The sequence below is a fragment of the Saccopteryx bilineata genome, chromosome 2, assembly GCF_036850765.1.
Source record: "Saccopteryx bilineata isolate mSacBil1 chromosome 2, mSacBil1_pri_phased_curated, whole genome shotgun sequence".
In the NCBI taxonomy this organism is placed as follows: Eukaryota; Metazoa; Chordata; class Mammalia; order Chiroptera; family Emballonuridae; genus Saccopteryx; species Saccopteryx bilineata.
In genome coordinates this window covers 276,358,786-276,371,946 of record NC_089491.1, presented here as the reverse complement: position 1 = coordinate 276,371,946, position 13,161 = coordinate 276,358,786, and the positions used below count along the sequence as shown (strand labels likewise).

General features: G+C 55.7%; 1 protein-coding gene across 3 annotated transcripts; it reads right to left on the bottom strand.

The window, feature by feature from the left end:
* Positions 1–8,301: 8,301 nt before the first annotated feature.
* NOC4L (nucleolar complex associated 4 homolog) lies at positions 8,302–13,125 on the bottom strand. Of its 3 annotated transcripts, none has more exons than XM_066260880.1 (15): positions 12,954–13,125; positions 12,554–12,674; positions 11,999–12,105; positions 11,608–11,715; positions 11,248–11,397; positions 11,062–11,161; positions 10,931–10,965; positions 10,465–10,515; positions 10,257–10,368; positions 9,733–9,793; positions 9,379–9,489; positions 9,060–9,220; positions 8,893–8,975; positions 8,553–8,666; positions 8,302–8,476 (listed from the first exon to the last, which is right to left on the bottom strand). In XM_066260880.1, the coding sequence occupies exons 1-15, from the start codon at positions 13,068–13,070 to the stop codon at positions 8,429–8,431; spliced, it is 1,479 nt and encodes a 492-aa protein (XP_066116977.1). In that variant the 5' UTR covers positions 13,071–13,125; the 3' UTR covers positions 8,302–8,428. The 3 variants fall into 3 exon arrangements, with proteins under 3 accessions (XP_066116977.1, XP_066116975.1, XP_066116976.1); XM_066260878.1 differs by having other exon boundaries at positions 8,302–8,466; XM_066260879.1 differs by having other exon boundaries at positions 8,302–8,466; positions 12,602–12,674.
* Positions 13,126–13,161: the final 36 nt, after the last annotated feature.

The window sequence follows — 13,161 nt, the reverse complement described above, 5'->3', positions numbered from 1 at the left end:
CCTGGAAATGCTGACGTCGCCGGTTCGAAACCCTGGGCTTGCCTGGTCAAGGCACATATGGGAGTTGATGCTTCCAGCTCCTCTCCCCCTTCTCTCTCTCTGTCTCTCTCTCCTCTCTCTCCCTCTCTGTCTCTCTCCTCTCTAAAAATGAATAAATAAAATTAAAAAAAAAAACTTTAAAAGCAGAATAGAGCCCTGAGCAGATAGCTCAGTTGATTAGAGCATCATCCTGAAGCACAGAGGTTGTGGGTTCGATCCCTGGTCAGGGAACATACAGGAACAGATCGATATTCCTGTCTCTCTCTCCCCCTTTCTCTCTTGCTAAAATCAATAAATAAACACTAAAAAAAAGAAAAAGCAGCCTGACCAAGCGGTGGCGCAGTGGATAGAGCGTTGGACTGGGATGCGGAGTACCCATGTTCGAGACCCCGAGGTTGCCAGCTTGAGCAAAGCTCACCAGCTTGAGCCCAAGGTCGCTGGCTCGAGCAAGGGGTTACTCGGTCTGCTGAAGGCCCACGGTCAAGGCACATATGAGAAAGCAATCAATGAACAACTAAGGAGCCGCAACAAAGAATTGATGTTTCTCATCCCCCTTCCTGTCTGCCTGTCCCTGTCTGTCCCTCTCTCTGATTCTCTGTCTCTGCCACAACAAAAAAAAGAAAAAGAAAAAAGAAAGAAAAAGCAGAACAGGAAAACTAGTTCAGAGGGTCCTGGACAGATAGTCTGTGTCAGAGCAAGGTTGTGGGACCAGGACCAGGGGTGGGGGGTTGCCTGGACCCGCAGTGGGCCATCCACAGCATTGCTCCCATCTGCTCTCCAGGTTCGAAGGTGTTGACAATGCAAAAAAGGTTTGGAAGCAAATATACCTGAACACCACAGTGACCATGTGTCAGTGGTACGTTGAAGGAGAGATGTGCTTTTCTGTTCTACCTGTAATAAGAAAATGATATTGTATTATTTTGCATAATTATAATTATAATGCATATCTATGGTAATAATCACTTTATTGAATTGCTTAAATAATAGAAATCATTTAAATAAATTATTATTAACAACACAATTATAACTAATATAATTCACAACTAATAACTAGTACATATTAATGATATACTCATAACTATATATAACTATGTTATTTATTTAAAATAATATTTTGATCTGTTATAATTTTTATAGTTATTATATAGTATATTTTCTATACCAAAACACAATTATTTTAAAAATTGGGTTGAACAGAATGAGGGCCCAGGGGTCTGCGGTGCTGAAGGGACCCAAAGAGGCGCCCTTGGGCCTGTCAGCTGCTCTGGGGTCCAATGTGTCACAAGACCTGCTGCCTGGCGGGAGTCTGGGGCAGCCCCTCCTGGGTCCCTGTGGGCACCCCTGACAGGTGCCCCGCTGTGACTCAGAGCAGGGCCTGCCTTGTCTGGCCCCAGGTCTGTCACCCCACGTTGCTCAAGGCAGATGGATTGATTGTGACAAGCTAAAGCCACCAGCCCCAGCTCGGGGGGCGGGGGGCACCCACGCTGGGTCCTCATGGGCAGGCTGCTCTCCCGCCAGCATCTCCAGCCAGTGGGTGTCCAGTCCTCCTCCCAGCCCTCCCAGGCCCTCCCCGCCCCTCTGACGCCCTCTAATTTAATTCCTGTCCATCCCCAGACAAGGAAGTATAATTGCTTTAGGAAATGCTCTTACTTACAGGAAGAGCTAGTCGATGTCTGCCCAACACCACCAGCCTTTTAGACAAAGTGATACCTCTTAATAAATTTCTCCATTAAACTCCGGTCCCCTGAGGGAGGGGACCCCTCTGCGGCTTGTAGGCTCATGTGAGCGGAGTCATGGTTTCCACCAGGTAAGGCCAGGAATCTGCATTTCTTTTTTCATCTTGGGTAAAGAGATATTTTAAATATATACAATATTACAAAGAACCATTTTAAAAAAGCATAAATCTACGAATCGAATAGGAAAAAAATTGTGCTCGCTTCGGCAGCACATATACAAATAGGAAAAAAATCAAGTAGGCAATGGGGCAGATACAGGAGCAATGGGAAATAACACAGACCAAGAGGTGAGGTAGGTAAGTAGGTCAACACAGTAACAATTCATGGAGACCTCTGTTACAGCTGTTACACGTATAGAGCTCATGGTAAGTGTTCTCGCCACTACTGAACAGTGATTATTTTAAAATGATGATAACCTGCATTTTGAAGAAGCTCCAGGGTCATGTGGACACTGCTTTGGGGAACCCTACTCTGAGAACCAGAAGTGGGAAACAGCCCCCGCGCCATGCGTCTCAAGCACAGGTGAGCTTTCCGTTACCTGCACAAATTGCCGAGAGGGTGCCATCAAATGCTTCATCTGGAGATGTGTCCTCTGTTGTTGTGGTGAGAGCGAGGCCTGCGGCGGCCACTCCAGGTCTACAACACCCAAATGAGTAGCTGGGGTTTGTTTGGGGGCGATGGGAAGCCGCCCGTGGGTTTTGCTCGGGGAGTCATCCAGCAGATCTTTTGCAGAGGAGGCCCTGGATGCTCATGGGCTACTGCTGTGGCCGGAGGAATACAGAGCCCCTTGCTGAGTAGAACCGAGCACACAGGGTGGGCAGTAAGGCTGGTACACAGGGACTTGGTGCCAGGTAGGAACCATTCTTCCCCTGTACATGGTGGGCTGAACACAAGCTCACTGGTCACCCTGGCAGGAGTGCCCGACTGCCCAGGGCCATCCTGCTGTCCCAGGCTGCCCAGCACACTAGAAGTGCCTGCCTGTCCAGGGGCTCAGGGCTTTGAAGGAGCTCCTGGCAGCTGAAGTCCCACCAACATCTGGGTCCTTGGTGCCACTCAGAATCTGTGCAGATCGGACAACAGATGATGACACCCCCTACTTTGCATCCACGCTGGGTGCCCAAGTGGCTTCCTGTACTTCTGAGTGCTGTGGCCCTCTTGGATGGCAGCTGAGCACTGGTGGAGGCTTCATGCCTGCTGGATGGGGTGCGGCATCTGAAGGAGTTCGGTGACTAATTCAGCGTCCTGTGCTCTCACTTCTCCTGTGAGGGGCCTGGGGTCCTTGGACCCTCGTCTGCTGTCCTGGCTGCTGAGCTCAGCCTGGCCAAGGCCTGCTGACTGCAAGCTGAGGGACACCCGACTGGAAGAATGGCTGAGCTAATTGTAGCCATACATCTATCTTGGCACTTGGGATGGGGCTGTCGGGCCCATCAATAACCCAGCACTTGCAGGGGAGGGGAAAGGTCAGGAGCGAAGACTCATAAGTCGCCAGTGAGCCCAGAAGGGGGTGGAACATGGGAGCCCGCCAGCTGTCACCTGGAAGGGGACAGAGACCCTGCAGCTCTGCCCCGGGGGGGGGTGCTAGGGTCCTCGTTGACCTGGGCAAGGCTCAAGCTCCGACACAAACCAAGTCCCCTTCCCCTGCACCTACTCTGTTTGCTCCATCACCCCCTCGACCCAGGTTGCGCGAGCAGAGTGGACAGGGACTCTTCACTCCAGTGCAGGGACAGAGGGATCCAGGGGGGACCTGCGGGGTGCCTATAACCCTAGTGATGGTGGTGAGTGGACTGGAGGTGGGCACAGGTGGGGGGATACCAGATCCACTGCTCAGAGAGCTAAGGCACCCTCAGCTCTCTCAGCCCACAGGGGCCAGGGGGAGGCAGAGGGGATGTTTTTGGAACTGAGAACTTGAGTCAGCCAAGACGCTCCCTGTGTGGGAGCTGTGGCCTGGGCTGAGGGACCGTCCAGCCTGAAGCTTTTCTCCAGGATGGCGCTGGGAGAGACACCCCCTCACTCCCTTCTGGTCCACCTCCAGGGAACACCCACTGGCCACACCAGATTACAGCCCACACAGGTCGGCTCCTGGCATGGAACAGGTGCGGGGGGGTGGACTGAGTTGATGGGCAGAACACATATCTCCCTGCCCTGCAGAGCACCACACCACCCACGCCAGTCCAGGTGCCCAGCACAGCTGAGGGTCGGGGCCTGTGGCGCAGGAATCGCTGAGGAGCCAGGGGCTAGAGGGCCAGCAGGGAAGGCAGGCTCCCCGGAGCCACTTGGAGGGACAGACACCAGTGCCCAGAGCAGCGGATGTGAACGTGAGGCCCTAGGACAGTGAGCTGGGGGAGACTCAGTCCTCTTCCACTGCTGAGCAGTTCTGACCTGTGTCTGCAGGAGCCAGAGGGGTGACAAGGTCCCAGGTGCCTGTCTACACCTCCCTCCTTCCTTCCCTCCTTCCCTCCCTTCTTCCCAACCAGCAACTGTGCTCAGCCAGAGAGCAGAGGCCACATGTAGTCCCAAGATGAGCGACTCTGATGTGAAACCTCATGCCCTGGCTGAGCTAAGGGATACACAACCTTCCAGCAGAGTCATGGCCACATGCTTAGGAAGTTCAATCCTGGAAATGGGCCTGAGAACCACGCAGCAGCTTCTTAGAGGACAGGGGCAGCCCTGCACCCCAAATGCCCTCCTGAGGGGAGAAAGAGAGAGGAGGGGAGAGAGAGAGGACATGTCACCAGCGCTGTCACATTTATGTACAAAACAGATGAACAGGGTCGGGGCACTGAGGTCCAGAGGAATAACTGGCAAGTGAGGTGATTTCCTGCTGCTCTGTGAAAGTGTACCAACCACTCCATGGCCCAGTGGTGAGGGAGTGTGCGGGCAGCCAGAGGACCTGGTGCTGGGCTCCAACCGAGACCTCCAGCCTGCGACCTCAGTTCCTCCCACGTGGTCTCCAAGGCACAGCAGATCCAGAGACAGAGAAAGACAGGGAAGCCAGGCCCCATCGGACCCAGGCTCACTCCTGTGCTCTGGCCAGTTTTCTATATCAGCCAGGTGAGCAGTCCCAACACAGCCACAAAGCCACCTACGGTCACCCTGTCCCTTGGCAGAAACCCCTGGGGTCCCCCCCAGTCTCAGAGGCTTTCCCTTTGCACCTGGGTATTTCTGTGTTCCCGGAGTTCTATAAAGGGCGTGAGTTGATATGTAGTGTCTGGTACATGTCTTTGCGACATGACACCCTGCAGCCTTTGTTGACCTGACAGCACTCCACAAGAGCTCAGTGGCTCCTGCTCTGCCCATTCCAGCCTCCTGAACAGCAGAGACCTGGAAACAGCCCCCTGCAGACGAGACAGCTGCAACACGGAGGGGTCACGCAGCTCCCCAGCCGAGCACACCGGGCCACCCCACGTGACCTGGTGCTGCGGGCAAGCCTGTGCTCATGGCCCAGAGGGGAAGCGTCCGAGCTCCACACTACTGACATCGCATGAAACATGCCTTCTGACACCTGTCTACACCTAATTTACTAAATGACAATTAAATACTTGAGTGTTAAGTGATAATTCCTTATCATGGGGATGCATTCTCCGCGTCTCAGCAGACTCTTCATTACGGGTGTAACTGGGACTTAATTGCCCAGAGCCCCATTTGTCTCCTGTTAGGAGACATAGCATGAGACAGAGACAGGAAGAAACAGAGAGAGAGGCCGTAGAGGATGAGCCCCGTGCAGCGAGGACCCGACAGATGGACCCTCCTGGCCAGACACACAGAGGTGATCAGTCAATACTGGCTTCAATGATGATCGACCAGGCCCTGTGCATTTTTCTAAAATTCAGAACCCCATGTCACTGGAGCTCAGGGTTGACACATAGAGCACAGGAATGGTCCCCGTGTCCCTAGAGTGAGCAGAGTAGAACATGTGGGAGGGGGTGAGCACAGCTCAGAGCACACACCACTGAGCTTCTGCCACTGGAGGTAAATCCCATTTGAGAGGAAGGGGAGAGAGAGCATCAACGTGTTGTTCCACTTTGTAGTACACCCGTTGGTTGCTTCTCATACTGCCCTGATTGGGGCTCACACTGGCGACCTCGGGATTAAACTGGAAACCTCAGGATCAAACCGTTGGCCTTGCCACCTCAGGATGATGCTCTATGCATTGCACCACTGTCCGGGATGCATGAATTCAAGTTCCCATGGGGACACAGTCAAAGTGGTATCTGTTGGTCAAGGTCCCCTCGCCTGGGCTGGCTAGTGTTGAGGGAAATGTATGCATCAAGAGTAAGCTGGGCCTGGCCTGTGGTGGCACAATGGATAAAGCGTCGACTTGGAAATGCTGAGGTCGCCAGTTCGAAACCCTGGGCTTGCCTGGTCAGGGCACATATGGGAGTTGATGCTTCCAGCTCCTCCCCCCGTCTCTCTCTCTCCTCTCTCTGTCTCTCTGTCTTTCTCTCTCCTCTCTAAAATGAATAAATAAAAATTAAAAAAAAAAAAAGAGTAAGCTGGAAGGGCATTTTTTTTTTTTAATTTAGCGAGAGAGGCAGACAGAATCCCGTATGCGTCCTGAGCAGGATCCACTCAGCAAGCCCACTAGAGGGCGATGCACTGCCCATCTGGGGCCTTTCTCCGTTGATCAACAACTGAGCTCCTTAGTACCTGAGATGGAGGCCATGGAGCCATCCACAGCGCCCAGGCCAACTTTGCTCCAATGGAGCCTTGGCTGCGGGAGGGGAAGAGACAGAGGAAGGAGGGGGGGGGGGAGAGGAGAAGCAGACGGGTGCTTCTTCCATGTGCCCTGACCAGAAATTGAACTTGGGACATCCACATGCAGGACCGACATTCTACCAATGAGCCAACCAGCCAGGGCCAAGACCTTTCTTTTTTTTCTTTACAGGGACAGAGAGAGGGATAGATAGGGAGACAGACAGGAACAGAGAGAGGTGAGAAGCACCAATCATCAGTCTTTCGTTGCGACACCTTAGCTGTTCATTGATTGCTTTCTCGTATGTGCCTCGACTGTGGGCCTTCAGCAGACCGAGTAACACCTTGCTTGAGTCAGTGACCTTGGGTCTAAGCTGGTGAGCATTTTTTTATTTTGCTCAAGCCAGATGAGCCCGCGCTCAAGCTGGCAACCTTGGGGTCTCAAACCTGGGTCCTCGGCATCCCAGTCCGACACTCTATCCACTGTGCCACCGCCTGGTCAGGCAAGACCTTTCTTTTGATACAGGATTTAGGGAACTGCTGAGCCAAGTGGGGCAGGGGCGCCTAGACTGGCAACAGAAGGAAGACACCGCTGTTGCACTGGAGGAACAGAGAGAGAGACAGAGGGCCAGGCTGCCCAGGGACCAGCTCCTGTGGTGGGGCTGCCTAGGAGGACCCAAGTCAGGGCTGCACCCATGGCACATGGGAAAGACTTGCTGTGGTGGTCTCTGCTGGTTGTGGCACTGTCCCCTGGTGACCCACATTACCTGTCCCACTGGCACCTGAGGGCTGTCACCCCAACTACTCCCCGCACAAGCCCCACTGTGGCCCTCCCCATAATGTAGAATGGAGGGAGCCCTTAGCACTTTCCAAGGGAGACAGGTGCAGGGTGGGTATGGGGCTGCAGGTGGACATGCAAGCATCCAGAAAGGCAACTGGTTGTGCTGACCCAGCCCTGTGGGCACAGCCCCCAGGAAGTAGCCCATCCCTGGCCCCCCTGCCTGCAGCCCACAAGTCACGGGTTTTATTTTTGTTTTGAGAGAGGCAAGGAAAGAAAGGAACATTGAGCTGCTCCTGCATGTGCCCTGACCAGGGAACTCACTTTTTTTTTTTTTTTGTATTTTTCTGAAGCTGGAAACGGGGAGAGACAGTCAGACAGACTCCCGCATGCGCCCGACCGGGATTCACCCGGCACGCCCACCAGGGGCGACGCTCTGCCCACCAGGGGGCGATGCTCTGCCCATCCTGAGCATCGCCATATTGCGACCAGAGCCACTCTAGCGCCTGAGGGAGAGGCCACAGAGCCATCCCCAGCACCCGGGCCATCTTTGCTCCAATGGAGCCTTGGCTGCGGGAGGGGAAGAGAGAGACAGAGAGGAAAGCGCGGTGGAGGGGTGGAGAAGCAAATGGGCGCTTCTCCTGTGTGCCCTGGCCAGGAATCGAACCCGGGTCCTCTGAACGCTAGGCTGACGCTCTACCACTGAGCCAACTGGCCAGGGCCTTTTTGTACTTTTCTGAAGTGAGAAGCAGGGAGGCAGACAGACAGGCTCCTGCATGCACCTGACTAGGATCCACCTGGCATGCCCACCAGGGGGCAATGCTCCGTTGCAACTGGAGCCATTCTAGCGCCTGAGGTGGAGGCCATGGAGCCATCCTCAGCGCCCAGGGCCAGGGCCAACTTTGTTCCAATCGAGCCATGGCTGGGGGGGGGGGGGGGAGATAAGTGAGAGGGGGAGGGCTGGAGAAGCAGATGGTCCTGTCTAGAAAGTGAACCCAGGACATCCACATGCTGGGCCGACGCTCTAGCACTGAGCCAACCGGCCAGGGCCTCATGTTCTTATAAAACCATTTATTTGGGGAAATGGGACGCCCAGGATCAGCTCAGTGTGAAGTGCTGGTTGCAGAGGTTGTCCCGCTGGCCCAGCAGGCCTCGTGCTGGGATGAACTCCAGCGGCACTGCCTCAGAATCCTTTTTCTTCTTCAGGTCCCGCTCGAAGATCTGCAAGGGACTGGTGGTGGACACTCTTGTACTTGGGACATCTCTGCACCCCACCGCCCTTCCCACAGTGCCAAGCCAGCCCTTACCTCAAATGCCGTGAGCTCCAGGAGGGGTGCAATGCTGACCTCGGGCACAGACAGCACCTGGTTGATAACACTGGCGGCCTTGGACACCTCGGGGTAGTAATGCTGCTGGAGGGCCTGGAGTGGCAAGCAAGCTGTCACCTACCCCAATAGCCCATGCTGGGGACAGAGTGGTAATTCCAGACAGAGGCCTGGGTTCCAGGGTGACATGTGGGGGGGGGGGGGGGGCTCAGGACCCTGCAGAGCTTCTAGGAACAGCTGGAGCAGAAGGAGCACCAGAGGGCATGTGGGTGTGGTGGCTTGAGGAGGAGGATGTGATCCTGGGTGGCTGTGGTCCCCTCACCTGTAGCTCCCACAGGGAGCTCTCCAGGGCTCGGCACTTGGCTGGGTCCTCCTCGGCAGGGTCATAGGGGTCGGCATCCAGCTCTAGGAACAAGACCAGACCTGTTCTGCAATCTGCCTCCTATACTGCCCTGTGGGGCCGGGCCTCCAGGGTTGGGGTTCACTCACCAGGGCCCCGTGGCCGGTGCACAAGGACACGGCAGGCCGGGTGCCTGCGCAACAGGTTGCAGATGAAGGGCAGGACCATGAGCAGAGCCTCAGGGGGTGCTGTCAGAGCCAGGCGGGACAGGCGCTTGGCAAATGCAGCCACCAAGTAGGCAGGCAAATGGCTGAAATGAGGAAGGCGGGTGTTTGAGACCCCCACATCCCACATGCCAGCCCTTTCCAGGCCTGTCTGCAGCCCTGGGGGGACGAGCTGGGATCCAGGCAGGGATGGGTGGGCCTGTGGCCATGTGGGAGGCTGGGAACCCCGCCCTCCCACACTCACGAGGACGACAGGAAGAGGTCAGCCAGGTGGAAGAAGCGTGCCCGGTACTTGACATGGAAGACAGACGGGTCTAGGAGGCCGTAGAGCTTCCGGTAGAAGTCGGGATACTCCCTGTGGGCGTGGGGGGTGCAGAGAGTGAGGGGGCAGTTGTGTGACGGTAAAAGTACTGCGCAAGCAGTCAGGTCAGGGCCCCAGGGAAATCATAGCCCCCAGGGGCTCATGACCTCCCCCCACCCCGTCCTTCTTCCCTGGGGCTCCCCAAAGCCTCCTAACCCCATGGGCACAGCAAGGACTCGACCTGGGTCAGGCAGGGGATGGGGAAGAGGCCTGCTCACCCCTGAGATTGACACTCACAGGTTGTGCTTGTGAATCAGGATAAAAAGTCCGTTTAAGGCCAAGAGGCTGATGGCACCCCCTACAGACAGACACACAGCCATAGAGCCCCAGCCCAACCGGCACCCTTACCCTGGGGATGAGTCTAGAAAAGCTGGAGAACATGAGCCTGAGTACTGGAGCTGCCCACCCACCTCTGTGAGCCGAGGGAGGGGAAGGACCCTAGAGCAGTGGTCCCCAACCCCCGGGCCGTAGACTGGTACTGGTCTGTAGTGAAAGAATAAATAACTTACATTATTTTCATTTTATTTATATTTAAGTCTGAACGATGTTTTATTTTTAAAAAATGACCAGATTCCCTCTGTTACAACCGTCTAAGACTCACTCTTGATGCTTGTCTCGGTCACATGATACATTTATCCATCCCACCTTAAAGGCCGGTCCGTGAAAATACTTTCTGACATTAAACCGGTCCGTGGCCCAAAATAGGTTGGGGACCACTGCCCTAGAGCATATGTCCCTGCCTGGTTGAGCTCCCTGCTCACCAATGTCGTAGGCGCGGGTGAGGAAGTCGATCATGAGGCTGGGCTGAGCTAGGTGTGGCAGGATGGAGTCATGCATGATCACCAATACCTTCTTGCAGAGGCTGAGGGGCAGCTAGGGGAGGAGCCAGTCAGGGTGCAGCCGGCCTCACCATGGGCACTACACAGGCCAGGGGCCCAGACCAGAGCCCACTCCTCCACCAGAACCTACCTTGTGCTTGAGGAAGCCGAGCCACATCAGCTGGAAGGCCTTCCTGTGCTCCTGAGGGAGGTGGGGGTCCAGGATACACAATACCGCCCCCCCAGGTCCTCCCCCATCCTTCCCAATCTCACCCTGTCCTCTTCCTGCCAAGTATCAGTTGATTGGAACGCCCAGGGCTTGAACCCAAAAACCTCTGACAAGGTGGGAAAAAATACCCTGTCTCCCAAACAGCCACAGAGCAGATAGGTGCTGCATCACAACCACCCTCAGCAAGAACACATGACACCCTTGGTTGGCCTCTAACCTTATTTCCCCCTAGAGTCCTTGTGAAACACACTGGGCATTATCTAAGCCGGAAAGGAGGTGGCTAGCCCTCTCCCCATCTGAACACCTGCTGTCTGTATCTAGCAGGAAGTGATACCCTAAGAAAGGAACTGTTTCCAGGAAGACTACCCAACCCTGTGCAGTGACTCACCTTCAGATGAGTGACCTTCCACTTATCCGACAACTCTGCAACGAAGACGAGAGAGAAACAGTGGCTCGTGGGGCTGCAAGGGTGCAGGGCCTGGGTGGCCCACTTGCCGGCCGCCCATCCAGGACACTCACCAGCATGCTTCACGTAGAAGTTAGAGATGCCGCTCTCCTGGCAGGGAAGGCTCACAGCACACAGCAGAGTGAAGACGTTGTTCCAAAAAGTAAGGGGCACCTGCAGGAAGCCTGACCTTAGCCCCTACGCTCCACACGCCTGTCCTCCACTCTCTATCCCCTAGATATGGGGCCCAGCCAACTCACCTCAGGATGCCCATTGGCGACCCGGGCCACAGTGTCTGCGGCTGCCTGCATCGTGTGGTAGCGGATGTCGTCATGTTCCAAGTACTCCCGGAACTGAGAGAGGAGCAGCGAGTGGTCTTCCTCCGGGCGCAGCAGGCCGTCTACCACCGACTGGGTGTGGGGTGGACAGGTGAGCCCCTCGCCACCCCAGGAAGGGCCAGCCCAGGGGCTGAGCTCACACAGCTGGGCCCCACAACCGAAGGACTGCCCAAAAGACCCCCGGGCTGGCAACCTGCCCCCTCCCACAGGCTGGATGCAGCAGAGCTGCTCATCCCAACTCTGACCCCAGAGGTCTGCTGGGACCCCCACTGCGTCCTGTACCTTGAAGAGCTGGCGGGGGAATAGGTAGTTGCCCTCCCACTTGGGTTTCTCTAAAGGGTGTGCTCCTTCCAGCTGCACGAACTTCATGAGTGTACTGAGAGCCAGCTCCTAGAAAGAGAACGGTAAGGTAGCCATGGTGCCCTCAGAACACGCTGTAGACTGAGCCACAAAGCTCCCTCAGTATTTAAGCTTAATGGTCCCCAAGGAAAAAGATGAAACCACCCACCAGAAAACTGGCCAACGAAAAGAAGAAAAACATCCTTACCCACACAGGTGACTGTGGAATGACAAGTCCCTGCAGTGTAACCCCAGCCTCTTCTGTGTATGAAGCTCAGGGCTGGGGTGCAGGGAATGCGTAGAATAAGGCAAAGCCAAGGACCCCAAAACTCACCTTGACCTGAAATGAAGGGTGGGCCAGGAGCTCCATTAGGCGATTGCAGCAGCTCTGGTACCGATGCCTCATCCACACCTTGTACTTCCGTGTGGCCCCCTGGGACCCTGCCAGTGGGATAGGGTGGTCAGCCCCCATCAATGCCCACTGCCCTATGCTCAGCCCAACCAGGGAAATGAGTGGGAATCGTGACCCCAGACCTGGGGCAGGGCCAGCATGTTCTCCCAGGCAGGGAGAGGAGCTCCCAGGGACAGGGCTCCTATCCTCTCACTCTTCTTGGACATGTAAAGAATCAAAACACACAGCCCCAACTTTGTGTGGTGGTACTAACAACTAACTTAAGTAGGTACCACAAATGGAACAAAATATATACAAGAAACACACTTGAACTTCTACCAAACTCCTTAAAACCATCCATCCCCACGGTGAGCTTGAGTGCCCACCAGCCAACTTGTGTATCCTGTGATAAGGTTTGGGCGGGGAATTAGTTACATCTTGATAAGATCTTCCTCCAGCCTTGGCAAAAATGAGGAGCTGGGCCCCTAAGACGATCACCTGCCATGACGGTTTCCTCAGGGGGCAGCTGTCCCACAAACAGCTCACCCCGTTCCAGCAAGGCCCCGAAAAGGCGGCTGCATGCCCGCACCGCATCCTGGATCTCCTCCTGGTCCTCCGACTGTGGGGAGAAGCCGGTCATAAGGTGCCCCGCCGGGAACTGGCCTCCCCACTTTCCCCACCGGGACTCCAGTCCCATTGAACCCCAACCTTGGTCCTGGCGTGACTCTCCACCCCGCCTCTGCCAAACCTCCCACCGCACCCTCCCGTCCACGAGTCCTGCAAGACGAGAGAAAAACCCCCAGTAAAATGCTGGATCCTTCCTTGCAACTGTCTCCCCACGTCCAAGCCCGGGACCCTCCGAGTCTGGGACCCACCCAGTTCCGCCCGCGTGCCTCACCTGCAGCACCGCCAAGATGTCGAACACGGCGTTGGCCTCGGCGCGGCTCGCTAGCACCGCCTCCAACAGCCGGCCGAGCGTCCGGCGCGCGCCGCAGGGATCAGAGACCCGCTCCATGCCGCCTCCCCACGCGGAAAAAACTCAGACTCCCGCGCTACCTTCCGGCGCTACACTGACGTCACCGCCCCGCGCCGGCGTCGCGCCCCCT

What these genes read in the sequence shown, in the direction of transcription:
- NOC4L (XM_066260878.1), bottom strand. Translation starts at nt 13,070, where the DNA reads ATGGAGCGGGTCTCTGATCCCTGCGGCGCGCGCCGGACGCTCGGCCGG. An exon ending in ACATCTTGGCGGTGCTGCAG is followed by an intron (nt 12,675 to 12,953) that starts GTGAGGCACGCG and finishes TTCTCCCCACAG; the next exon opens with TCGGAGGACCAGGAGGAGAT. An exon ending in GGAAGGTCACTCATCTGAAG is followed by an intron (nt 10,516 to 10,930) that starts GTGAGTCACTGC and finishes CACCTCCCTCAG; the next exon opens with GAGCACAGGAAGGCCTTCCA.